At 45.0% G+C, this 26,410-nt stretch overlaps 1 protein-coding gene across 2 annotated transcripts; it reads right to left on the bottom strand.

Annotated features, from left to right (window-relative positions):
- Nucleotides 1-997: 997 nt before the first annotated feature.
- Nucleotides 998-25,147, bottom strand: relt (RELT TNF receptor). 2 transcript variants are annotated; one of them, XM_042063410.1, is made up of 12 exons: nt 24,985-25,147; nt 15,257-15,331; nt 14,072-14,164; nt 13,488-13,669; nt 13,111-13,163; nt 12,656-12,928; nt 8,450-8,530; nt 8,247-8,325; nt 6,670-6,903; nt 5,989-6,154; nt 4,635-4,685; nt 998-3,506 (listed from the first exon to the last, which is right to left on the bottom strand). In XM_042063410.1, exons 2-11 carry the CDS (start codon nt 15,299-15,301, stop codon nt 4,638-4,640), a joined length of 1,254 nt encoding a protein of 417 aa, XP_041919344.1. In that variant the 5' UTR covers nt 15,302-15,331; nt 24,985-25,147; the 3' UTR covers nt 998-3,506; nt 4,635-4,637. The 2 variants fall into 2 exon arrangements, with proteins under 2 accessions (XP_041919344.1, XP_041919345.1); XM_042063411.1 differs by lacking the exon at nt 4,635-4,685 and having other exon boundaries at nt 24,985-25,145.
- Between the last annotated feature and the right edge of the window lie 1,263 nt (nt 25,148-26,410).

The raw sequence follows: 26,410 nt of genomic DNA, 5'->3' as shown, positions 1-26,410 counted from the left end.
ATTTGAAAACTACAGTAAAGTTACACATTGCTGTAGTTAGGGGAGTAAGTGAGTACAAGACACTGAAAACGTACGTTTCACATTTTTACTGTATGTTCTTTGCAGTTCTACAGCATTGTGACAGAATTTGATAACTAGTTCAACAATTTTGAAATTAGCAATGAAATTAAAACTATTAGTATTATTGGGAACGACTATTCAGCATCCATAAGTATAGTTCATTTTGACTGACATGACATAAGCAAATGATAATGTTATAAAACAGCAGAGAATTGTACGAAAGCAACTGATACATGTCCAAAAGCTTTTGCAATTTGTTCAGAGGAAGGATAGGAAGGATACTATGATGTGCACAAATGACTAAATGTTGTGGAGGTTGAACTAATAGTTATGAGAATTTTCATTCTGATCTGAGAAAAGCACCAATGTGACTGAGAAAAACTGTAAAAGCGTAAATGTGAATCTTGTCCAGTGTCTTGCAATCAAACTCCCATATACACTAAGGTGTAGCCTACAATTTACAATAATTGTCATCATAATTTAAGCCATAGTTTACATCCCTCCAGTGTACACTGTTATATTGACAACATGACTAAGCAATTTGACTGTCTTATCCATACACAATGACTTGTCATTCTGATGGTACTGACTGATTTAATTTTGAGAGATGAACTAAGGATTTTGAGCAAGAAAGTGGCTTTTGCAGGTAATCCATGGTGTTTTGCTATTTGTACGAATTGTTTTGAGAAATGCACTTACTGTTTTGCAAATGTCGAGGATGATTCGAGAAATGTACCAAAGCGACTGAGAAAAACTGTAAAAAGCCTGGCCCTGAATCAAATATGGCTGAAATGTAACGGCCAGCAGGGGGCCTCATAAGCATTCCTTTGTTCAGACTTGTTTTGAATGTTGTGAATGTTGTTGTTTTTGTTCAGGAATACAAGGGGCAAAAACTCCTAGAATGTTCAGAAAACACAGAGCCATACACAGTCAGAACTATTGCCATATATTGTTTCTTTATTTAAAGAGTACAAATATTATGAATATGGAATATCATAATGTAATAAATAAAACCTACAGTTATGGAGTGATGATATTTTCTGTTTCTGTTCGTCACCACATTGGTTTTGAGATGAAAATACATAACACATAGGAGATGAGACATGGAGGTGTCCAAACAATAAATAAGGTCTGATTAAGAACCTTCTAGAACTGAATGCAAAATAAAAACAAAACAAAAACAGAAAATACAAAATACAAAATTCCACCCTATAAAATGTGCTTGTAAACAAAAGCTACACTAACATAGCCATTACTCCCACTATCTCCTTTTTCAGTTTAAATAATAATACTAATAAAAATACTTAAACATTATTGAGAGGAATGAAATGAAATGGTCAGTCTTCATTTGAGCAAAGTCAAATACCATTAAAATTCACAAAAAAAACACAAACCCTATCAAAGTCATGATTTTTCACATTTGATGTTTCAGCAATGATTGTATGTTTTCAAGGTGAACACACCCCAAAATGTACCAGGAATAAGGAGAGATCTCCATGAAAATGGTTGTGCCCCTTTGCTGTATGTGTGATGCTGAGTGTCTCTGCGTATTTGGAGAGCATAGAGAGTACTGTGCAATCCCTTTTGCATCTTTATCTGACGGTCTCTGTGAAGCTGACATGGCTAGTGTTATCCTCAGATAGATGAACACCCAGATCAGGCTCACACTAAAGGGGCTCCCCACTCTGTGAGGATGCTCCGCATCATGCAGATATGACAAAAAGAAAACGTATGTGTCTCAGATATCACTCCTATGCCTAATTGTTTGAAAGGAGGTAGGTTTTGGTGACAGACTCCTGTACGACCACAGTGTCGCAGATGTGTTTCCCCCCCTCCCCCTTAATCTATTTTTCGTGTCGTTCCAACCCCTGATTACTGTTTCAGGAGACAGAGGTCTTGTGAGGAACAACCTCCAGCTTTGTGAAGCACCAGTAAGATTAGGCCACCTGTGGGTTGCCTGATAAACAAAACTGAAGCCCAGACCGCAGGGTTGGGGCGAAAAACAGAAATCAGGAGGTGAAGTGTGAGACTTCACACACATCCTCAATGTGATGTTAAGAGACATTCCCAGCAAGAGCAGCGTCACAGGTCTTCTCACCTACTAGCTCAGATGAGTAGCATGTAGCAGCTACAGGACTGGGATCGTAGCCATCTACCAAATGTTTTTCTAACTTCTCAAACATTTCATAGTGGGAATGTGGTAGTGTCTTGCTTAAGGAGAGGGACAGTGAGTTTCAGGGAAGACCACAGGCGACCACGAAGAACCCTGAGCATACGAGGGGAAATGGCATCTGACTCAGTCCTTTTGGGAAAGGAGGAAGTGTTCTCATAGTGTAGAAGGGCCGTGTGTGAGAGAACACTTCCAGGGAAAAGGAAGTCCGGGCCTTCAGAACAAAGCTAAGGATACAAGTGCATTCCATTCCTATGGAAATATGAATGAGTCGAACTGAATGAGAAAAGAGGCACAGCAAAAGCAATGCCACGCTGAAATCACCCTGTTAGCTTCCGTACTCTACCACACTTCGCGCTGGTGAAAATGTATAAAATGACCCCTTCCTTTTGCACCCTCATATACATATATACAATCATTCAAATAAGTGCTTTGGCATCAAAATCAGTCATTCTGATGCAAAACTGAAAAACAAATAACAAGCAGCCTTCTAGCACTGAAAGCCATTCCAAAGAGTTAAAAGCTAGAATCTAAGTTGCATCTATGACAGTAAATGTTGGCTTGTTCATGTCTGTATGGGTATCATGTTGTGAGAAGAAACCTAGAAGTAGAAGATCAGGATTGTGTTGGTGGCATCAGAGGGATCTCTGTGCTCAGCCACACCACTTGTTCTCCAAATGATTAAACAAGATAATTAAAGATTCCACCCACATACTTGTTTAGGTCTCTCCAGTAATACTTGGTGTTAACAATCCTTTGAAGAGCATAGGCCTTCATTATGTTCATGCTCTCAATGTAGAGTTGAGTTGTAGTGTACTGTAATGCAGTATATGTTGTTGGTCAGTGATATGTATCAGTGTGTATGTGTGTCAGTGTGTGTGTGTGTGTGTGTGTGTGTGTGTGTGTGTGTGTGTGTGCGTGCGCCACTGTTAGTTTGTACATCATGCCCTCATAATGTTGATGTGCACTGCATGGCTTGACTTCAACCAGCTAAGGTGAGTCATATGGAAGCACAGTTATACAGACGAAAAATACTTTCTTTCCTTCTACCTTGTCTGCTTCTAAAAACAGAGTTGTATTGCTTTTTAAAACCAAGATAGGATAGCAAATAGTTTATGTAATAAATACACAGCTCTCCAGACTGAATCCCCATGGGGATCAATCTCCCCTCTCTTCTTCAAAGGCAGTCTGACCCGAGCTCTGTTCATCCTCTGGCGTCTGCTGATGATGTCATTATCTTCACCCAGTTTGTGTACTTTTCACTTTACACATGGACCTACAAACAGAAAGACAGAAGAGAAGCAAGTTAAAGCAGGAGATCATACAAGGATTTCACTGCATTTACTACCATCTCCCAAAAGTTAGCAATATTAGTGAAGAACCAGTAGAGGGCAGCAGAGTGTATCTCAGCAGTTCATACTGACTCAGCGATTCCTCTTCCTCTTAAGTGAGACAGGAGTCAGGAGAGGAAGCAAACCCTAAAATACATTAGGCTAGCACTTTGCCTGCACCATAGGTGATTAAGAGGAAGCTCTGAACCCCTGACTGGGAGTACGGAAACATAGGAAAAAATATCCCCATGACACCTCTCTGGATTGCAGGTTAGCAGAGGTTAGCCGCGCGCTAGCAGACCTCCCCTGTGTTCTCTCTGGTCCTCAGGAGAGTTTACTCAGAAAGGGTCTCATGCCCCCTCCCTCTCCTTAGGTTATGCAATGAAGACAAATATTTCAAAAGGTTGTACATTCAGAGACACAGCGTGACAGTGACACACTCTAAATTTAGTGCACACCGTTTTGCCCCACGCCAGTGCTAGATTACAGGACAGGAGGTTCTGAATGGGAAGAATGTGCGAGGGGATGTTTGGGTGTGCATGTGCGTGTGTGACATGGATACATGCCCATTACTCTTCTGGTCAGGGGGATGGGGTATGCTAATGTAAACAGAGAATGTTAGAGAAAGACAGACCTGACAGAGGGCACAGAAAGAAAGAGAGAGAGAGAGAGAGAGAGAGAGAGAGAGAGAGAGAGAGAAAGGTGGGGGACTGTTATGCTATTGTTTATTTGTGTATGTATGTTGTTTGTATGTTTGTGCGTGTGTTGCCTGCTCTACACCAAACATCGCCTCCTCACAAACCCAAAACACTTGAGCTGTTGAATATTTCATCGACGCGATGCTGAACTCAGTGACTCTGTGTTCAAGCCCTGATCCCGAAAACCAAGGAGCCAACCAGCCTTGGGCCCAGAGAGACAGCTAGCGTGCCTGAATGCCACCCACCCACAGAGCCAGCCAGCCGCAGAGTGTCAGTGCTAGCAGAAGCAGAGAGTACTAGCTAATGGGTTATAATGTAAGCCTGGAGTCAGTGTTGAGACAGCGATAGCTCTTAGCGTGAAACACAAATGTTTACCTGTCACATGGCCAGGCTGCTCTCCCCGAGCCTAATGACCAGCCTCGGCTCCTGAAATTACCATCGTACACCAAGTGTCAGTCAGAGGCGACATGTTCACTGGGGCACATAAGACTAAGTGACACCCACAGGGTGGGGAATGGGGAGAGCAGACAGAGGCCTTGGGCCTTGATGACAAGGGAGGGTTTTTGGTAAACTAGTTTTATGTCGCAATACTAAAATACAGGGTTCTCAAGTTTTGAGCTCAGCTTGGAGTGAGATTTTGGGGCGGGACTCACTCACTTCGCTTGTGTGTAGAATAAAGTAAGTGCATTATTTACTAAGATGAGTGCACCATTTACTAAAATAAGTGTGTAAAACTTGCGCACTATGTAGCAAAAGGTGTGCACACAAAGGCGGATTATCAGACGTGAAATGGGCCCTCCACATCAAAAGGTTGGTAACTCAGCTTAGTTAGGTCTGGGTCTTTACTAAAGACCCTGGGGCATGCTCCCCCAGAAGATTTTTTTAAAAATAACCCCTTAAATAACAACTTCTGGTGAGATTTTTGGAAAGAAGCATTAACACTTTGAGACATTGTCATTGTATACATCCTCTTGTTTTTGTTTATTTTTCAGGACAGTCTGGGATTGTACCTATCTTGCCTAGCTTATGTCTCTTATGTCAGCCTTTATATCAAGGGGAAACCATTTGTGTTTTTATGTCACCAGGAAGCATGTCAGTAGAAATAACTTTTGATATTTAGGTGCGATAGATTGGAATTTTCAAATATAATAATCTTGACGGTGGGATATTCACCAATTTACGAGATATATGTACTGAGTGAGACAAATATTTTATTTATTAGGCTAATTGCTTTATTCACTTGAGTAGTCTATTGCCACTGAACCATTGGATCAAGAATGGGCATGCCGAGACCAACTTTCTCTCTCTCTCTCTCTCTCTCTCTCTCACACACACACACACACACACACACACACACCCACACAAACAATGAATTGTTCAGTTACAATCAAAACGAGACAGATTTTTTCTTGAAGTTCAGTACAGCCCTGAGGCCCAACGACATCTAGGATACAGACAATAGGGAGGGGCTGAACAAGAAGGGAAAGAATGGCATGAAGACAATTGAGATGCCATGAGTAGGACAGATATGAAAATATGAACACGTCACAAAGTACACACTGAGACCAAAACAAACAGAAAAGAAAGGAAGAGTGTAAAGAATGGAGGGATGAATGAAAGTATTGAAGGAACAGAGCAAAAACAGCGCCACAGTTCCTGGCTCCTCACTATTTCCTCTGACTGTGTGTGTGTGTGTGTCCTGCATGCAGGTGCGGACTGGTTGACTCACCTCCTGTCTGCTTCTGGAGGACACAGAGGCAGAGGACAGGCCCAGCAGGGACTTCTCGTCCGCGGGCTCCGTGTGAGACGTGTCCACCGAGTCCGTGTCACTGGACTCCACCTGGGTCGTCTCCATAGCGACTCCCTTCTGCTCCGGGATCTGAGCCACCTGGAACCTGTCCGTGAGCCAAGGAGGATTAGGAAGAGTCTAGAACTTGACATTTCTTTCTTATATGTAATACACACACATACAATTACACATATTCATTACACACAGGTAATTGCAATGTAGGTTGTTGTGGAGATGGTTATAAGCAAAAGACTGATCTATTTTGTGGAGGGAGGGGGCTTTTCCTAACTACATAACCACTTATTATCCAGTCATATTTGCATGTTTTCCCTTTCAGTAATCCATCCAAAAACAATTTCTAGTCCAGTAAAAGCATACTTTTTCCAGAACGTTTTTCAGGAATTCTTCTTGAAGACTTTGGTGTTTCATGTGTTAGTTGCTACAAATGACTTGAATGGTTTACCAGCTTTAATATGGCCAGTGAACTACACTATACGCTGCAAAGTTTAATAGTATATGGACACAGTTTAATAGTATCTATGGACACAGTAGTCTTCTGCTCATTCTCATGCAGTGTTGCCCTGTATTACCATCACAGTGTAGGCTATAGCGCACTCTCACCTGCCCACGGAGAGGATGGTGACCTCCCTGGGCAGTGGGGTGCGGGCGGGGGGGCTGGAGGTCTTGTGAGTGTCGATGTGCATGGGCATCAGCAGCTCGGGCCACTTCTTCTGGCTGCAGCGCGAGCAGCAGGTCCCCGAGCGCGGGGCCAGGCCGTTGATGGTGTGCAGGTGCTGGTGGGGACACAGCCGCGGGAGCGAGTGGAACTGAGCTAGATGAGGAAGGCCGGGGAACCTGAGACACAAGGAGCATAGAGAATAAGAGTGTGGCAAGAAGGGAAGCGCTATAACGTTATCTCATGTTCATAAATGATTTTAATACTTTTTCTCCTTTTCCTTCATGAAAAATAACATTTTTATAATATAAAAAATAACAATAACAAAAGTAACAAAAATAAGAGTGCTCTTGACACTACTATGTGACAGGTAGAGATTAATAATCGGCTGAAGAATTGCCGTTTCATAACCAAAGCAGTCTTCTACTGCACTATCACCTGCAATAGTGTATGTGATTCTTGCGACCTCCCTGAATAAAACCCCCGTCCCACCTGTAACAGCGCTATGGCACACGGTTAGATTCCTGCCGCAGATCCGCCCCCACCCCGACCCCCCTGCTCATTGTTCCATTGTGTGGGGCTGAAAGAGCCCATGGGCGCGTGTCAGCTGAATGCGGCTGCCACCCTCGCCTGCCACACAGAAAGGGCCTGGCATTAAAAGATTTCTAGAACTAAGAGCCAACGAGAGCGGGCCCTTTTGACGGGCACAGTGATGAGGGAAGCAAAAAAAAAAAGTCCACATGCACACGCGCTGGCACAGTATTTTTCCACAGTGCCACCGGAGCGCGCGTGTGTGTGTGTGATCAAGCTGCGGCATGTTTGCAATGATGCATGCTGCAGATAGGCTACAGGGTAGAAGAGAGTAAGTGTGTCAAGTGCAGTGAGAGAGAAAGTGAATCATGCTCCAGGCTGATTGATGGCTGAATCACTACTGCGTGATTACACATGCGTAGGTCATCTAGCGTAGTACCTGTTATTTGCTTCACAAAAGTTTTTTTTTTATTAAAAGCCTTCAAGTTCAATAAAATGTTAGGAACATCCTGCGTACAGTCTGCACCGATTTGTCAGCAGTTTCCTGCCTGTCAAAGCATATCTCCTTTGATAGATGTCCTTGTCCTATTTCCTTCAATTCACTGCCTGATAAGAGGGCAGCAGAGTGCCAATACGCATCAAGAACCATCATTAGCTATGGCACAAGGCACTATTATTTTTTCTTGGACATAATTTTAGGAGGAGCCAGGTTTGTCTCTTAAAACTAGGGCACAGACAACATTTCAGGCCATTTAGGCCAGTCATTGTCTTGAATGCTTTCCATGGCTTGAAACATTAACCTCACTTATACATGGGACCTACATGCAGTTCTAGACAGATATCAGGTGACCTGACTTCACCTGCACAGAATAGCACCTCTCCTAGAAAACACGTCATACACCTCTGTGATTATGCTGTTATATACATGTGTGTGTATATGTGTGTGTGTGTATGCGTGTGTGTGTGTGTGTGTGTGTGTGTGTGCTCTCACTTGATGGATGAGGCCTTGTTGACAGCCATCTGCTTGCTCTCATACTCCAGCAGAAGCTCCTCCAAGGCAGCAGCATTTTCTGGAAGGAGACCGAGATGAAACGGACTAATGAGATCTCAGCCAGCAGAGCACCAGACATGACAGACACCACGAGCAACAAATCAGATCCAGATCCAGAGTCACCGCCAGCAGAGACACCTTACCTTTCTTCTCAGTGATGAGGCGGACCAGCACACTGATGGTGTCTTCATTAGGGTCATCTACAATATATGGGCAGGGGTTACCTGGAGATGGAGAAGGTGTAGCAGATGACGTATGAGTAAAACTGGCACAGGAAAATGATGGCATGATTAGATTTGTTTCCATATGTGTTTTCATATTTCTCAGGGTTCTAGGTCATGTTTTTGAATGCAGTTTTGTTCTGTGAGCAAACCAGAGGGGAACAATTAATCAGTGATTATGACAGGCTAGATAATACAGCAGCATCATGAGATCAGGTTCTATGACTGCGACGCGTTCAAACGCGTCTACAGCAGTTCCGAGACGGTTCTGCCCTGCACTATCAGGTTCTCTTTGCCTCATTGTGTGCAGGTTCACAGTACCGGATCAGAGCAGATGGGGAGCCCAAGAATAGCTCACTCAGCTCTCCGCTGCACTGAGTGCAGTCAGTGCAGCACACTGTGAAACGGCAGCCCTTCCTGCATTGTTATTCTAATGTGCCTGCCCTGCACCTATTGTCCCCCTTGACACCATTTTCACGACCAAAATCAAATGTGAATGTGGGCATGCACTCACACAAGCACACCGCTGAACAGAGTCATGCGGTCACACAGTCATTAGTAACTTTGTCACATTTGGTTTTACTCTAAAAAAAAAAATCCATATATGGCAAAAGCCTCTACTTCCTCTTCACATTGACAGTGACAGCTACACTATACTGAAACCTTTCCTTGGGGTGTTAATATTACTTGGCGGATGCAGACAGCTAAGTGGGCTATAATCAATTCCAATGCCATACCATCACTCTTGGTAAATGGACTTTGTAATAGCTGGCAGAACATTGCTACATTTAGTACAGACCTCTAATTAAGTTTCAGCCCAATCAATCCAAATATATCTGCCTGAAGTAGAGCGTAGTATGGCATAGGTTGCAGGGGTGGGGTGCCTGAAGACTAGCAGCATCCCTACAGTGGAGGCTGGGGTTGGGGGTTGGAGGTCTCTGTACTGATCATGCTCAAAGCCCCATCATGCATCTATGGCCCTTGAAACTCTTTCAGAAACCATCAGTTTGCTGATGTAAACTGATGTTGGTACAGCTCAGTTTCATACTGGCAAAAATGAGCACAGCAACATAATTCCATGCTGCGAGAGTCAGAAACAAACATTGAGACAAAAACACAGTGTTAGCCTTCGATTTCACTCTTATATTGATATTACAATACTATACAATATCTTCAGGTATGCTCAAAACACAAGATATGCACCAAAGAGAATTGCAGGCTTTCCAGTCTAAACCAACATGCAAATACTGATGATGTTGTGGTTGACTAGGCCTATGTATTGCCTCACTTTATCAGAATAGCTCCAGTTTAGACTTGTGCAACCACAACTGAATTTAACTTTCATGCTTTTTCTTTCATGTTTTAAAACAAATCATCAACATTGTTTTTGATCTGGGGCATATGGGCCTTGCCCCCTTTAAGGACAGGTTATAACACAAGTTAATCGCAAGATCCACACTAGAGCATAGAGGACACTTCTTTTTTACTAAGTCTGGGCCACTTGTACAATTGTGTAACTACCTCTCTGACATTTCAGAATGAGGATGTGGCAAAATGCCAGGGTAAGATGTCTCCCTTAAAACCCCTCTTAGGATAGCACCAGTGTAAGAAGTTGTCAGACTGGAACAGTTACATAAGCCCCAAAACAAGGTGCTGTGAGAAAGCTCGAGCCTCTTTCATGTGTCGGTAAAGACTGACTGCAGTACGGTAGAGCACAGGGTTCTCTCTATCCCCTCCAGGGACATAGCTGCTATGTGAGAGCTGTCAGGAGGACTGTGATCAGACTCGTCTCTCGGATGACAGGATCATAAGATAACAGGCATTTGCTAATGGATAATATAACAGGTGTTATGTGCTGGGTCAGGGAAAAGTCTATAGTGATGTTTGGGTGTTTTCTGCCACCCATTTGCATTCTCATTTTCCACACTTTTTGCACACTTATTTTTCTTGAATTTCCCCTTGGGAATCAATAAAGTATCTATCTATCTATCTATATGCTGTACTCCCGTCCTACAGCTCACATCCCAGAATAGACTACCGTTAGACATTTCATTAGCTCTTATTTCTTGATCTCATCTTTCTCCACACATCACACACTCTTCCCTCACCTCACAGCATTCTCAGTTTCTGTCCCACCCCTCGGATCACCTCACTTACTCTGCTGCAGCCCCCTCCATACAGAGCTCTGCACTAACCAAGGAGCACTGCAGACTCTCTCCACACGCTAACCAACAGCCCAGTCACTCTCAGAGTCCTGAGTGTCAAACCCCCAGCCCAGTCACTCTCGGAGTCCTGAGTGTCAAACCCCCAGCCCAGTCACTCTCGGAGTCCTGAGCCTCAAACCCCCAGCCCAGTCACTCCCGGAGTCCTGAATATCCTGAGTGTCCTGAGGGAGCTCTGCCCTCTCCATCAGTCTCAGCAGACCCCACGGGTCCTCCTGCTCATCTGCACCGCAACAGCCTTCAAATCCACATTAGGGCATTAGAGCCTGCTATCCTGACTCCACCAAAGTCACTAGAGACATAAATATTCAAACCATGCAGCAAATCTCTCTGCTATCTGTGGGTTTGGTTGAGCAAGCACTGATATCTCTAGTCTAAATTAGGACTCTGCTGTTAAGTTTATCCATAGCCAGTTTGGACTGCATTGGCACCCTAGTGTTGTAGGTTTGGGGTTCTGTGTTTTTTAGTGAATAGGGGATACCCTATCCCTCACAACATTGTTACAGTGTCTGATGTGGAGGCTGTGGGGTGTGAATCCAAATGCCAATGATGCATTTGGGAAAGACTTTCAGAGGCATGAGATGATGCTTGGTATCGTCATAGAAACTGTCTGCATGCCAACCGTCTGACCACAGAAACCCCAGATCACAACACCTAAGGGCTGACCACACACGGCCTTATAGCCTGATTGAATTATTGATCCGGGAAAGTAGAGACGTACGGGGTGTCGGGTTGCGGACTGCTCAACGAGGGCGTAGAGAGAAGAGGAGGTGGCGGGAGTGAGAGGGGCCTACCTAGTCGCGAGGGTCTGATTTCACAACATGGCGGTTACTAGAGAGTAGAATGACTGGGGGTGATGAGAGCGGATGGAATGTAGCGCTACTGAATCACAGGCGTCATCATTAGATCCCAACAGATAGTGATCTGACTTGTAACACCATCACCAACAAAAACAAACATTGACGACATACTACAGTTCAGTATAGTAAAAAGCAATCTCAAGAAATGTAGATTGTAATATATAATTTGTAAATATAACTTGACACGTATCAAATTATAAATGGGAGCTGTTTTGGTGCACGACTTGTTATTATTTTTACTTTAACATGTCAACAAGCTCACCATGATCCTAACAGCTTTACACCGTGAAGTGAAGTCAGCTGTTGCTGCTGGCAGACCTAAATGTCACAGTGGAAACACAGGATCACACAATGAGCCTCCCTCGTCTCTTGGTGACTGGCAATTTACAATGGCATTCACCTGATCCAAACTCGTTGTACATGCTGTCCTACTCCCTCTGTCCAGTCACAAAGGGAATAATATTATTCCCCACCCCAGAGGGAATCTATACCTCTTTTTCCGTGAGCCTTGTGGTTCAGACCGTGGGTGTGTCAGGAAGAGACCCATCCGAGTGTAATCTCGGTTAACCACACACAGATCTATCCCAACCCCGAGGTCTAGAATGTACTGTATGTGGAGTGGCTCTAGAGCACTGCGGCTTTGTCCCCAGACACAGACCCTGCCCTGCTTTCCCACGCAGAACCTGCCCTGCTTTCCCACGCAGACCCTGTCGGGGGTGTCGTTTTTTGAGTCCGCCTGTTTTGGGACCTGTGGGTGTATCGTTTTGGTGAACGCCTGTTGTAGGATATGTTGGGGTGTTGTTTTTGTGAACGCCTGTTGTAGAACCTGTGGGGGTTTAGGTTTTGTGTGCCTGTTCTGGGGCCAGTGGTGTGGTCAGTGCGTATAATTAGTCCTTATTCTTACTGACAACAGCGCCGGTGTGCCGGTTTGGAATTATGAACAAAAGCATATATGTACGTATATGTTGTATGTATGGATGACTGTGACCCTAAGAGTGTGGGTGTGTGCATGTGTGTGTCTGTGAGTGTGCCTGCACACCGCATACCTTCCTTCTGGGGCGTGGCCGTCTCCTCGCTGCCGGCCTCCTTGTCGGCGGTGCAGCGGTAGCCCTTCTTCTTCAGGAGGTTACAGATGAGGATGCCCAGCAGGCCCATGATGCAGAAGATGGGCACCAGGGCGAACACGGCGTACTCCGCGCTCTTCTCCTCCGGGCCGCCGCCGCCACGCACGTTGGTGGCGTTGGCCACCGCCAAGCCCGAGCCCCGGGGGGAGCTCTTTCCCACCGTCCGAGGCACCCGCACCAGCCGCTCTGCAGACTCTGCCGGGCCGAGGACGAGGAGGGAAAGTCAGAGAGACAAACGAGAGAGAGCGGTGAGAGGCAAGCCTGACACACTATACATCATACACTATTAACTTATAGAGTGGCAAACGGGACTCAATGTCTACAGTGGAAATGAGACACTGAGTCCACACACACACAGAGGGAAAGTTAATACTCACTCTTCACACAGGCGTACAGGGAGGAGGCCCTCTGGGCCGCGGCTGGGTGGAACCTGGAACATAAAAACCCACCCGGTATTACAAACATGCTAGGAGCACATTTCATTTCACCCACTCCCCGCTGAACCCGCTGCAATCAATCAGCCCCAGCCCAAGGCACAGGCACAGGCCCATAAAGTGTAAAAATAAAATGCACATTTGGGGGTGATGGGAGCAGGGTTTATGGGCGCCGTAGTAAAGTGTTTTAACAATGGGCAAATGATTTCTCCCCTGATGAGTGCACATGGTCTGTAACAGCTCGTGTGACACACACACACGCACACACACACACACACTGATACACGCACACACACACACAGGGTGAAAGTGGTTCTTACCCAGACAGGCAGCTTCCACACACCGCCTCCGTGGCTGAGGTGCCCAGAGCCACCACTTTGCGGTGAAGGAGCTGACAGGAGCTGTGGGGGCGACACTGATTGGCATCGTGGGTGTTGGAGAAGGTGCCCGCCGGGCAGGCTTGGCACCCCACCACCTCAGCCCCCTCAACCTCCCCACAAGCCTGATAATTAGAAAAGAAAACATACTTTAGAAGACTGACATGAAATAAAAATGTAATTACACATAATAAAGACATAAAGACCAATACATCAACCTAAAGTTAACATGAGAGACTACAGAGTTCTCATTCTAAAATACACTATTTGGTTTCATGCAATTGTACAGCATATAGACTCAGAGTAAACTAAAAGACAGCCATCCATATGAACTCATTGCAAAACATGGACACAAGACAAGAGAGTGGGGTGACATTGCATAACACTGACAATACATGAAAAGAGATAGGCGTGACTGCTCAGAGAACATGGCTGGGACAATGTCAACACAGAAGTGCTGTGAGTCTGTTCACTATGGTGTGTTGAAGGAGGGGTTCTGGAGGAAGGTGGTTAGTGGTGAATCTCACCTTGGTGGGCTGTTGTCCTGCTGGACACTGCTGACACACACAGCCCTCGCCTTCGCCACACTGTGCTGCCAGCACCCCCCATAGACCAAGCAGCTGATGGGACAACACACACACACACACATACACACACACACGCACACACACACACAAACATACTCAGGGTTACCATGAATGACATTGACAGGCATCTTCAGATACATGTTCAAACATGCCACAAACCTCACAACACAACATAACAACACACACACTCACACACACACACTTCCAGTCACCAACACAAGCAGTCATAGACTGAAACCCATCCAAACATCACACTCCACACATCCCTGAGGACTTGGGTGACGGGGAGTTGATTGGAATTGATTCTGAGTGTCAGCTTGCCCCCCCCCCCCCATCAGTCAGGGCAGCCCTGGAGGATGTGCTCCTGGGGCACGTCCCGTCTCAGGCCTCCACTCTTACTCACGTCTCCACTGCTGACTCATTAGCTGAGGGATGGGGTGGGGTGGGAGGCCGGGGGCGCTGAGAGGGAGAGGAGGAGGAGAGAAGATGTGGAGAGGAAAGGAGGGGGGGGGGGTGTCTGCAGCACACCGTTATCAGGATGAAAGCAGAACATTGGCTTGGCTCGGAGCCCCCGGGCCAGTCGCAGCAGCCAGCAACAGCTCCACTGCGTCAAACCCTCGCATTCGTTTCACATTCAGGCTCTTTCATCTTCCTGAACTCACACATAGCTGCAGAGTGCAGATATTTGAGAGCAGACCACACTGTTTGCACAGTCCCTGCTTTGTGGCTTTTTTTAAAGGATTGGGTTGTTTCAGTGAATCTCAAGGGGTTGTGTGACACTCCTGATGGAATGACTCAAACGTAGGTTTCTGTAAAAGAGTGTAATTCAGGGAAGCTAGACTGTGGTTTCATTAGAACCTCACTACTGTTTCTAAATGAATATAAATGAGAGAGTAAGGGAGGGGGAGGGGGGCATGTGGCAGATAGACAGGGATGCTGCTACTGCTGTTACTGTTGTAGGGAGTGATGTGCCCCCCTGGTGCCAGAGACCTCGGCCAATCTGCAGTCACTCATTCATCACAACTGATAATTACTCCTATTGTGAGCACACACGCACGTGCACACGCAGGCACATGCACACACACACACACACACACTCACAAAGACACATAGAAAGGGACTTACGATAAAAAGGAAAGGAGCTGAGCAGCAGAGGTGGTTCATCATCATCTTCAATATATTCTTCTATAAACATATGATCTGTGAAACAAAACAGCAGAGAGAGAACAGCAGAGAGAGAAAAACAGAGAGAGAGAAAGAGAGAGAGAGAAAGACAGAGACAGAGAGGGAAAGAGAAAAATATGAGGTGAGTTGAGGACACACTCAGTAATTAAAACGGGAAGGCATGATAAAACACACCACTGACTTAAGGACATAAAAGTTCTCCTTCCCCCTCTGTCCTGGCACGACTACAACAACCTCTCTCCCCTGGAGGGGGAAAACTTCTCATCACACGCCATTACCTGACACCACTCCTGACCACAAACAGTGGGAAAACAACACAGCCAAACAGGTAAACAGCGTTTGTTGTTAATAACTGCCTGTAAATGACTGACTCCATGTTTTGTCCATGTTTTGTTGCGGTGCGGCCACAATGGTATAAAAATACCCTCTGGCTACAGCAGCTGTCGGCCAGTGGTTTTTAGAAGGATTTGTGCTCTTTGTTTGGGCACTGTTTAAGCGCCACAATAAAGCCAACATTACTGTACCAGAGTGGACAGACAGACAGATGCAGGGAATAGAAGAAATGAAAAGAAATATGTGAAAAAGAGAAGTAGAGTAAAGCATGAAAATGTGAAGACTAGGAGCATAGAGGAGAGGAGAGGAGAAGAATGACATATCTTCTCTTCCCGTCTCTTTCTCCAGACCCAGAGTATCCCAAACCCAACTCCCAACTCTATCTCACCACTCTGCCCTTCATCAAGTGTCCGCTCAGCCAAAGCCACTCTGCACAAGGCAGCAGGAGCACAGGCTATGTGCGATCAACAGTAAGCCACTGACCTGAATTTCCCCAGATAATATCACCTCCATGACACTGTGCTGATCACACTCTCACAGGGGAAAGAGAGAAAGAGAGAGAGAGAGAGGGAGACAGAGAGAAAGAAGGAGGGGGGAGGTGCAATTGTCTCTCAGTCTCATAGAGCAAGAGGGCACAGTGAGCCTAAGGGCCAAAGCATTCCAATCTATTTCTATCCCACACATGGCTGAAGAGTATTTACACCTTCGCTTCCCACTGCTCCCTCTGTCTCCTGCTCCCCCAGAGCAGCTGATTCTGGCCCACATCTGGCCCACATGCACCACACCAGACCCGCTTAACAGTCTGCTGCCCTCTCAGCTGTCCTCATTTCCCTCTCTGCTCCTCTCTCAGTGTCACACACACAACAAACAAAACCTGAAGGACACATAGACAGGCCATAAGCCATGGCATGGGTATAATATTCAGGATGTACATCATGATTAGAATAAGTGCAAAACTTAACTTGGATAGTTGAGCTTGTTGAAATCCAAGTTCAGTCTTTAAGATTGTTGTTAACAGATTGCTTGTTTATAATCTGAGAGCATCTGTAGAAGTTACTGATACCGTTTACAAAATGACTGATACTGATGAAATATGAGAACTGAGAATGCATGCCCAGACTCATTGGCTGTGGAAATATTAAAATGTGGCTCTGAAAAAAAAGTCATGTTTACATCACTGGGGAAAAATCTGACCACCGCTGTGATCCTAAGGTACATGAAAATAAAGGATTCTGTAAAAGTCTATGAATATACATAAATCAATACCACATGCTGTGACATATAGCACAGTAAAAATGGACATAAAATCCCACCTGCCAGGTATTTTTGTTTTTACACTGATCAGCTCAACAGGAAGTTTTGCTGATACCATCTCAAGTGCACATGAGGATTATGAGAGCGTGAGCAAATAATTTAAAACATGCTGTACATAAAACACAAAATCCTGCAGTATTTATAGAGCCTGCTGTAAACGGCTTCTTTGCTGCACTGCACAAAAAAACAACAACTAGAAGAGCAAGCAGAGTAATTAAACTCCAACCGCACTCTGACTCAGCTCAAGATTCATGAGATGCAAACAGAATGTAACAGGTCCAAACTGATGTGCCTCCTCGGCGCGCATTCTAAATCATGGCATTTCTCTAGCGAAGTCAGAGATGCTCTAATGACTGAGTAAGTTAAGCTCTTTCTCTCTGTTTGCAGAGTGCCCCTAGATGGGACATGGATGAGGAAGAGATCAAGCAATCAGGTGTCACCTGAGAGCTCCACTTACCCCAGCGCGGCGTTGGATGATGACGGGGTTGCCCCGGCGACAGAGTGAGGATGCTAAGCGATGCTCCGTGACACGGAGGCAAGACCGAGGCAGGGAGGCAGGCGATGGCTTCAGCGCGAGGAGGAGAACCGCAGTGTACCTGCCTGAGACAGCCTTGCATCCCTTATAGCACCACTCTAAACCACAGACACACCCCGTCCCTCCAGCGGGACTCTGGCCCCTCCTCTGCCCACTCGTGCACCGTCCGCTCCCAGCAGACACCCACCCGGAGATAGGGCTGGGGTGGAGCACTGGTCACTCTCTGTGCGCCCGGAGCGCAGAGCGTGTGGCTTCTCCACGCCACCACAGACCTCAGATTTTAAGTGCAGAGGACATGTTGACTGATGCATTTGGCACGAAAGCAAGGGTACATGCTAACGCATACAGTCACTGCACATTACAACCACTTCTCCACCCTCTGTAGTGGTGAAAGCAAGCATGTGAACTCTCTCACAGGCATGCAGCATGCACTAGAACAGCTGAAGATCATACACCTGAAGACTGCAATACCTGCCTTACCAGAGCCATCCACCTTTGTCTGACTGTAAAAGCGATGGCCTGGGCGGTCTGCTTGTGTGGATGGAGTCAGCGGAGCCTGTGTGCATGGCATGCATGGTGTGTTCGGGCGGTGCGCTTCTTGGCCAGGTGTCCTGTTGACCTCGGCGGAGCAGCGGGATTGGAGGCGGTGGCAGCGGCAGCAGAAGTCGGAGCAGGAGCGATGCCGGCTTCGCCCACGCCGTGTCGGGAAGACAACCGGCCGACTCGCCGTCGCACACGAGAACTCAATAACTTTATACAAGTTTGGAGGACACCCTGACACATTCCAGCTCAAATGAGAGGATTCCAGCCTCCGGAGCTGTGCGCCATGCCAGGATCAACTGGGGCAGATTGATACGTACGCACGAGCCAGCTGGACGCACTCACTGCTGGTTCCCTCCGAGCAAATAAATAAATAAATAACACAAACGAGCTGAAGGTTTTGGCCGACGGGCACAAAACATGCCCTCAGGGTTAAATGACAGGGCTCTGGGCAATAATGTGCACTTTGTATAATTTCAGGGAATAGAAAAATGAGAAGTGTCCACCAACCCCCCTCCTGTACGAGATCCCATTGAAAAAAAATAGGCAAATGCTGCTTGGCTTGTCATTCACATTTCAGCTGCGTTTTACAGATCAGCATCTGAGAACATGTACCTCCTGTCTAGCAGGCTTGGGTTAAATCTGGCCCCTTCATTAAAATACCATAAAGAGTAATTACAGCTCAGTCAGCTCTATCTCTGAGCCGGTCAACTTTATTTTGTGGCTTTTGGAAGCCTTGGAAAAAAAAGAGCATAAAATAAATAAAAAAACAAAAAAAACACCCCAGAATATCCTAGAATTAAGACGGGTTATTTTGGAATCTGTCAAACAACAAATTGGAGAGGTTCTTAAGTTTCTTCAGACGTTGCCCTGGCTACACTTTTGTTACCGTGGCGTTTGGAGCCCGACTCCAAACTAAATTCCGGCTACAATCTTATCCTAAGTGGACCAAACCAGAATCAAACTGGCCTTGTCATAGGAACTATGTCATTATCGACTCATCGCCTCTAGCTGCACCGATAAAAACACAGTCAGCCTGTAAAGTGAGCTTTTGATGGTCAAGTACTGTCAGACATATACATCTGACCAGTCCCATCACTTCTCACATGGGAAAAAAAGACCAGAAAACTGAGAGACTATTTGAATATGCAAAGTTGACCGTGGAACGGAGACAGCACATATCTGCTGTGTAGTCTACTATGACTGATATGTGTCCTGTCACCAAAAAGAGAGAAACTAGAGAAGAGAAAAGAGAGAAGTTCATGTGGAACCCTTTGTCTGGGTTTTCTGGTTTGGAACTGCAGACATATCCCACACAGACTAGAAACCGCCGCACATGTGATACTCCTCCTCACACTCTCCCTCTGTAGTTCTAACACCCCCTCCATCGTCTCAACCTCTGCCAGGCTTCACAATGGCTTCTCCAAAATAGCCGGACATTTTAATAGCAGCCAGCACGTTTTGTTCTGATCTCCTCCGCAAAGCCGGATTTCTGCATCTCGCCCTCCGTCCGCCTGACTCTCCATCCCTCGTGTCTCCATCTTTCGTTCAGCTGACTGCGGTCAGCCTTTATTGCGCCTTATTCTCATTTTTCATAGCCAGCGAGTGTCGAGCTCTCTGCCAAGCATGTGCCTGGTGACAGCCGTCATACTTTTGTCGTGTGGAGGGAGGAAATGCAACATTTACACCTCCCAAAAAATGCTAAATAATAAAACATAAACCCTCAACAGAGAGGGTAAATGACAGGTTGTGGTGCCTGGGTTAAGACACTGCCCCATCACAGCTCTTTTATATGTCTTACATGGACAATAGTGTCCAGAAAAGTCACATGGGAAGAAATGGTCCAAAACAAACAACAGCGATGGACATAGACATAGGCCTGCTTTGACTACTGTGTTAAGCCTTAAGCCTTTGTTTGAGGTACCAATTACACCAACTTGACCAAACACCTCTGTCTTTGTTATGACCCAAAACTATGACGGACGAAACAAACAGGGTGTATTTTTAGGGCCCAGCTCACGTTTTTGTTTGCCCGTGGTCTAGTAAAAGAGGGCCTTCAAAGGCAAAAACAGGATTAAAAGCTGTGTACATCACTGGTGGCGTGTGGTTTCAGTAACAGAGGGAAATGCTTGAGCCCAATCCACTGCGGCATCAGCTGTAGTGTCTTGAGGCCTTTATTTGAGGAGCTTGATGTCATGATTTGACAGTGCAGCGGAGCCTCCTGTGTGGCGACTAACCACACAAGAAGAAAAGAGGCAGCAGCCACAGGGAGCGGAGAGGAGCAGAGCAGCAAGCCGAGTGGCACCAGCCTTTATAAGGCCCGGCTGGGACACTGGCTGGGTGAGCACACTCAGCTGCACAACACTTTGAAGGCAGGATTTTAGAGATGCTGGGCTGGCTGATTTAGATGAAATAGTTTCTCATTGCTGGCTGACACGTTTACCCGCCCAGGATTGCCTTGTGTGCTCAGCCCGCTGCAGACAACGTGATGCATGGCCCTCAACAGAGACACGTCAGGCTGAATGAGACCAACCAGACACCCTGTGTGCAAGTGGAACCAGTTGCCAAAGCTAACATAGGTGTACAATTCCACTGGAGAGATTGACAGGATGACATCATTCACCTGCTTTAAACTGGATCACCACCGATAGACCAGTTTTGCGTCAATGGCGTTTCGGAAAACAAAGGTGGACAGAAAGAAGAGGGACACCAGAGCCCGTGGACTCTCTGAACTCCCCTTGTGTTGGTGCACACTGTCTGGCAGAGACACTGCTTTAGCCAAGTTGACCAGCTCCTTTGATGTGTTTGTGGTACCTCAAAGGCAAAAGCATAAAGGTTTACGATAGAGAACATGTTTTTCAGGAACATTTGGATTCATAATGGAAACCAGGCAAAATTGACTGAGTATTAAAAGAAAGGCTGTAATGCATTATATTATGTGCACTTACAGAAATGTTCCAATAGCCTTCGGGTCCCAAACCTCTGCTGGAAAACCATCACTGAGTCTCTGCAACGTGCTATGCCTTCAGTAATGCCGTCATGACCAGTATGTAAAGCCTTGGATTAGATTTAGGATGAAGGCTAAATGTTAATGATAAAAACAAAATTCCTAGCAAGGCCATAAAGTGGAACTATGGAATAAAATATCCTCTCAGGGAGCGTGGAATAATCAGATCACACTGGGGAATTCCACCTGGGTAGGATGTATGGTATAATGTGTAATGATAGGAATGTTAACCGTAGCCATATGTGGACTCCAAATAGACCCATTTGGTTAAACCAATCTGGCAAGGCAGATGACAAAGTAAACTTAAAGTGAGGAGTATTTTTAATCTATATGCCTAGGTTTGTAATTTATGCCTCTGAAGTTCTTTACTCTAACAAAGGAAGCAAGCCTCTTGCTGTGTGGGTGCAAGTTATCGAACCTTTGCGTAGGAGCCAACCGTCTTGAACGGGGCGTGACCTTCGCCCCCTTGGATAACCACCCAAATTCCTTGGGTTGACTTTCACTGGCCTACATCTGTAATTATCGTCTTCTGCAAGAATGCTTAATTACCCACAATGTTTTGTGCTAAATGATGGACGAGACATGCCACAAAAACTGGCCTTGTCATGTGACAAAGGAAGAAAACCAATAGCTCCAGCAGCAGTCTGTGGCTGCTGCCAGTCATATATTACAAGGAAGGGCGCTGTGGGAGCCCAGCAGGACCTAAGTGGACAGAGATAATTAAATACTATGCTGCCATTGGGAATACAAAAAAAGCTATCGGTATATGATTACAGACAGAATGGACAAATAATGAACAACTATTGTTGAAAAAATAACATGCAATTTGGTGTTAATATGTTACTGTTAATGTTATCAGTGGCATGTTAAATCAACAACGGCACCGGAAGGATTCAGGTGTCTATAATAGAGACTACCTGAAAGCACAGTAGCTGGACACTTCTTAAGTATCAACCTTCCTCTACTCAGAGCAGCATGTGTGGCTGTGAGTGACCATAACAAATACTGTATCCCCTCATTTTCCTTGTGGTTATGCTCAATGTGCAAACATCTCTATTCAAAACACAGGACTTAGATGTTGTTGAGCTGTGTACCTGACTGTAATTACAGGTAAGAGTCCAGGGCAACATCAGCAGCAGTGTTTTTCTCCCTGTCTGAGATCCCTGGACAGCACTGGAGCAGGAGGGTGACCCTGACAGATTCTGGACACGCAGCAGAAAGTGTGCTTTCCAACGGGTTTCTCAGAATAACTACATCAATATAAGGTTGCATGAGCTTGTTTTGGAAAGCACACAAGTAAGCACAAAAATACATGCTGCAAAGCAGACACAACATACAAATAGCCATTATATTGCCATCAATATGCCAAGGACTCCCTATCTTGGAACGTGCATGACTGTGGATGGAGCAACTATTGGATGGGGCTGCAGAGGAGAACAGGTGCCAAAGTGACACAAGTGTTCATTTACAAACACAAAAATCGACAATACAAATGTAATGTAAATATATAAAATATATACATAACAAACATCATTTGTTATTGTCTTGCAGACTTGTGCATGGTGTATGTGTTAACTATAGAACCATGGGAAAAGGGCAGATAACAGACGTTCACTTGTTGGGAGGGTTCATTATCAAAGCCAGAGGTCAGAGAGCATGTTACCAAGTGTATTCTTACCACTAGGTCAACCAATGGCAACGACAAGAATATGGGAACACATAATGCCAAGCATCACAATTCTGCCCTCTGATCTATTTCTGATTTATGAAAAGCCACAAAAGAACATTGTGTGGAAATGTTTTGGAGAGCACTCCAAAGTCATTTAGATTATTTCTTTGTGAGCTCAGAATAATCACAGCTAAATGCAATTTAAACATGTTGAACAGGAAATTGAAATGAAATCTCATGATGGCAGTGAACTTTTCATTCCTGTGTTTGTGTGATTGCTGAGAGATACCAATGGAAGCAATGGTCTGCTTGGGAATGTTAGCTAAAGCCAAAAGTGCCACAGGCATGGAGTTTGGAGTGAATTCCACAGTTTGACCCACACCAATCTAACCATGGTCAGACCTGGACAGGAGGCTTTACTGATGAGTCCCAGATGAGTGACTCACGTTAGAGGGCATTACTAAAAATGTTATGGTATTTTATCAGAGAAAAACAAAGGCTATGAAACATTTTTATAAATCCAAATGATCACAATATCGGAAATAAATGTAATGTGGTCCATGGCTCCACATTGCCACCCAAAACAGGCATGGCATTACATGATATATGAGCAGCTGTGCATGTCTGCAGATTAAGGCAGGGATATTTCAAATGTAACTGAATCGTTTCTGCAGACCTCTGTCTAATGACAGGAGAGAACTTTAATAACAGTGGGACTGACCAACAACCCGTTTAGAGGAAAGTGTGCATAAACTAAAGTACAAAAAGATTAGGGATAGATCATGTCCTGCATCTCTGACTATGTTTCACCTAAACATGTCCTGTCTGTGGGATGGAAAGGAAGTCACTAAACGGTCATTTATTTTTAATGTGTTGCATTGACCACATTATTACAACCCATTGTTTTGACAATGAATTAAAAAGTATAAAAAGTAGTGATTCAGGAGAGGATCTACAAACACTATCCAGTGGTAGATTGGTTTGCCATGTTGTCAAATCGTGGTTGTATTACTCTCTTCAACCTGACATGCATCATGGAGGAAGTGAGGCAGTGGTTATTGTGCTGTTCATCGTGCCTTGGGTGGTTTATTAACAACGTAATAATGTTACAGCAGACCTGCTTCAGAGCATGTCGCCCTATTGAGTAGGCGATGTTTGCTCAGTATCTGAAATAAATGCAATTTCTATGCACACAATGAGCAAAGAAGGTGACGTGCTTGGTTGCGTAAACGCAACCTCCTTCGCTCGCATTTCTCACTGCAGTGCATAACTTTATAGTAAGCACAAACTGACCACATGGGAGAAGTGCAGAATATTGATAACAGGTCGTTGTTGTTAACAGTCACAACAGCCAAAAACACAATGTAAATAAATACGAGATACGATACGAGTGAGAAATGCGGGAGTGATGCGCATTTAAAGTCGTCTGCATCTGCTGCAAATTGTTAATAGGCCTACAGCTAATCTGTCAGTTTCCGTGTGTTGACACCAGGTGCACTAAAACATACCCTGCTCTATCCGAGGGAGACTAATCCTTAACAGAATGACAGACTACGTGGCAGTCGTTCTAACGTCAAATGTGGCCAACCGGTGCCAAAATGTGCCAAGACAAATTAGTTTTGATGGTAATATGCTAAACACCACATATCCTACTAGGACTTGATATTAATGGACAAGGACTTGTAAGATTTAGCCTACCGTTATTTCTCTTCTAAGCTACATGACGCTTTTACTACAGCAGCCGGTGTGCGGAAGTTTCAGGCATGGACAAAGAGTGTCACACATTTTAAAAACTTCATGTTCAATCCCATTCGCAAACTTCCCCATGATTTCTGCAGTAAACTATTTGTTGTCAATCTCATTAGACAAATGAAACTTAAGATATGATCAAGCATCTTCGTGTGACTTAGGAAATATATCATAGTACAGCACGATCATAAACACAATTTAGGCTACAAGTAAAGATATATTAAAGTCAGAAGAATTGGTTACTGCCTGAAAAAGAATGCGACGCAGCGCATTTAGGCTACACCATCCTATCCAGTCTTAATATTTCGAGTTATAGTCTACAAGCATCTAAAACAACAAAAGACCATATAATAATACAGAAAGGTGAGATAACTGTTTGATAGATATTTTATCGACACGGGTTAAGTATTTTCCAAATAGCCTAATGGCTAAAGGACAGACAAACCCAACTCGAGATGTCCCGAGTCTAAAACGATGCGCTAGATTAGAACGTTGTGAAACAAAACAAGTCGAAAACTTACCTGATTGGTTGATAGAAAGGGTTAAATCATTGCCTGGATATGGTCATGTTTTTTTCCTCCTAAAAATATGTTTACTATATATATAGTAAAAGGAAATCTGCCAGTAGGAAGTACCCTCGCGAGGTCCCCTCTTTGTGATCCAAAATTTAAATACAGTCAACTCAGTGGTTAGTTCAGCGCGCGCTACGTCAACAGCCTGAAACGGGAGAGGCTCGCGAGCCCTCCCCCTTTCACTCCTCGCCAGAACTCACGAGTCAATGCGGGGAAATCACCATGCGCGAGCGATGACACTGGGCCATCCGGTGGGCCGGAATCATCCGGTCGCGTCACGGGCTTTAGTCAGCAGCTTCGAATGAAACACATGGTTTATGAATTATTAAAGATGTGCTGAAAAGACAGCTACATAAAGTTTGTCACATAGGATGAATTTGTCCTATGTGCTTCAGTTGTCAGCAAATTCCCTTGAGGTGTCAAAATGAGTGTTTTGTCCATGTAGTGAATGTATAGTTTGGAAACTATAAACAGCTATGGTCATGCCAGTGTTATTATCTCTCTCTCTCTCTGTTCCTCTCAACAGTCTTTCAGTGTTGCCCTTGGCAGCTGCTGGTTACAGCTGGTCTTGGGGGTCCCTCTGTGTATTCACAAGGTTGTGACGTGGAAGGGCGACTTAGCTCAGGACACAGCAGATGACGTGTAGGATTCTGGGTAAATTCAGGACTCCTCTACAGTGTGGGCCATGCCAAAGAGAAAGCTTCTTTAGATTAGGCAGTGCGCAGCGCACGTGAGCTCATCTTCATCTGTCCAGTTCACTGGGTCACTCCTGTGATCCCTTTCTAAGGATGCTTGGCCTATTAGACACTGCCAGACAAATAGAGAGCATTGTGTTGACACGCAGTGATATCATTGCAACAAACAAGCTGTCAAGCCAATAGGCAACTTAACTTGGATATTCCAAAACAATGTCACACATTACACACACGTTTAGACTAGTATAATTTGACAGCACATGAAAATGGATGTTTTTTTAAAACTAAAGACTAAATAGAAAAGGGCTGTCCCTGGAGCTTCTCAGCCTTGGTGTTTCTCCAGCAAGCTGCATAACCACTGTATCTTCAGAGGCTGCATACAGGGAAAGGAAACATTCCTTACACTTACAAACATATAAATACACACCACTTGGAAACTCTGCAATGACATGACAGCACACAACAGTGTCACCTACTGTGATTTTTGTAATATTTTCACAGCCATACATACTAGTAGAAGTGTTATACATGTATTATAATGGAAATGGTGACTCAGTACTCAGACTTCCGTACATACTACAGTATATAATAATGGTGCCGAGATGCACCAGGCTTTCCCCTAATTTACCAGCTATAACTTCAGTTCAACAACAGATATTGACCTCTGCTCCACTCTCTTG

Source organism: Alosa sapidissima, chromosome 15, assembly GCF_018492685.1.
Source record: "Alosa sapidissima isolate fAloSap1 chromosome 15, fAloSap1.pri, whole genome shotgun sequence".
Taxonomy (NCBI): domain Eukaryota; kingdom Metazoa; phylum Chordata; class Actinopteri; order Clupeiformes; family Clupeidae; genus Alosa; species Alosa sapidissima.
The sequence above is the reverse complement of the archived record's forward strand: the minus strand, read 5'-3'. Positions and strand labels throughout refer to the sequence as shown.

Coding starts and splice junctions, on each gene's coding strand:
- relt (XM_042063410.1), bottom strand. CDS start 15,301: ATGATGATGAACCACCTCTGCTGCTCAGCTCCTTTCCTTTTTATC. Junction 14,165..15,256: donor CAGCTCCTTTCCTTTTTATC/GTAAGTCCCTTT, acceptor TTGTCCCATCAG/CTGCTTGGTCTATGGGGGGT. Junction 4,686..5,988: donor CCTCCAGAAGCAGACAGGAG/GTGAGTCAACCA, acceptor TGGTAATTTCAG/GAGCCGAGGCTGGTCATTAG.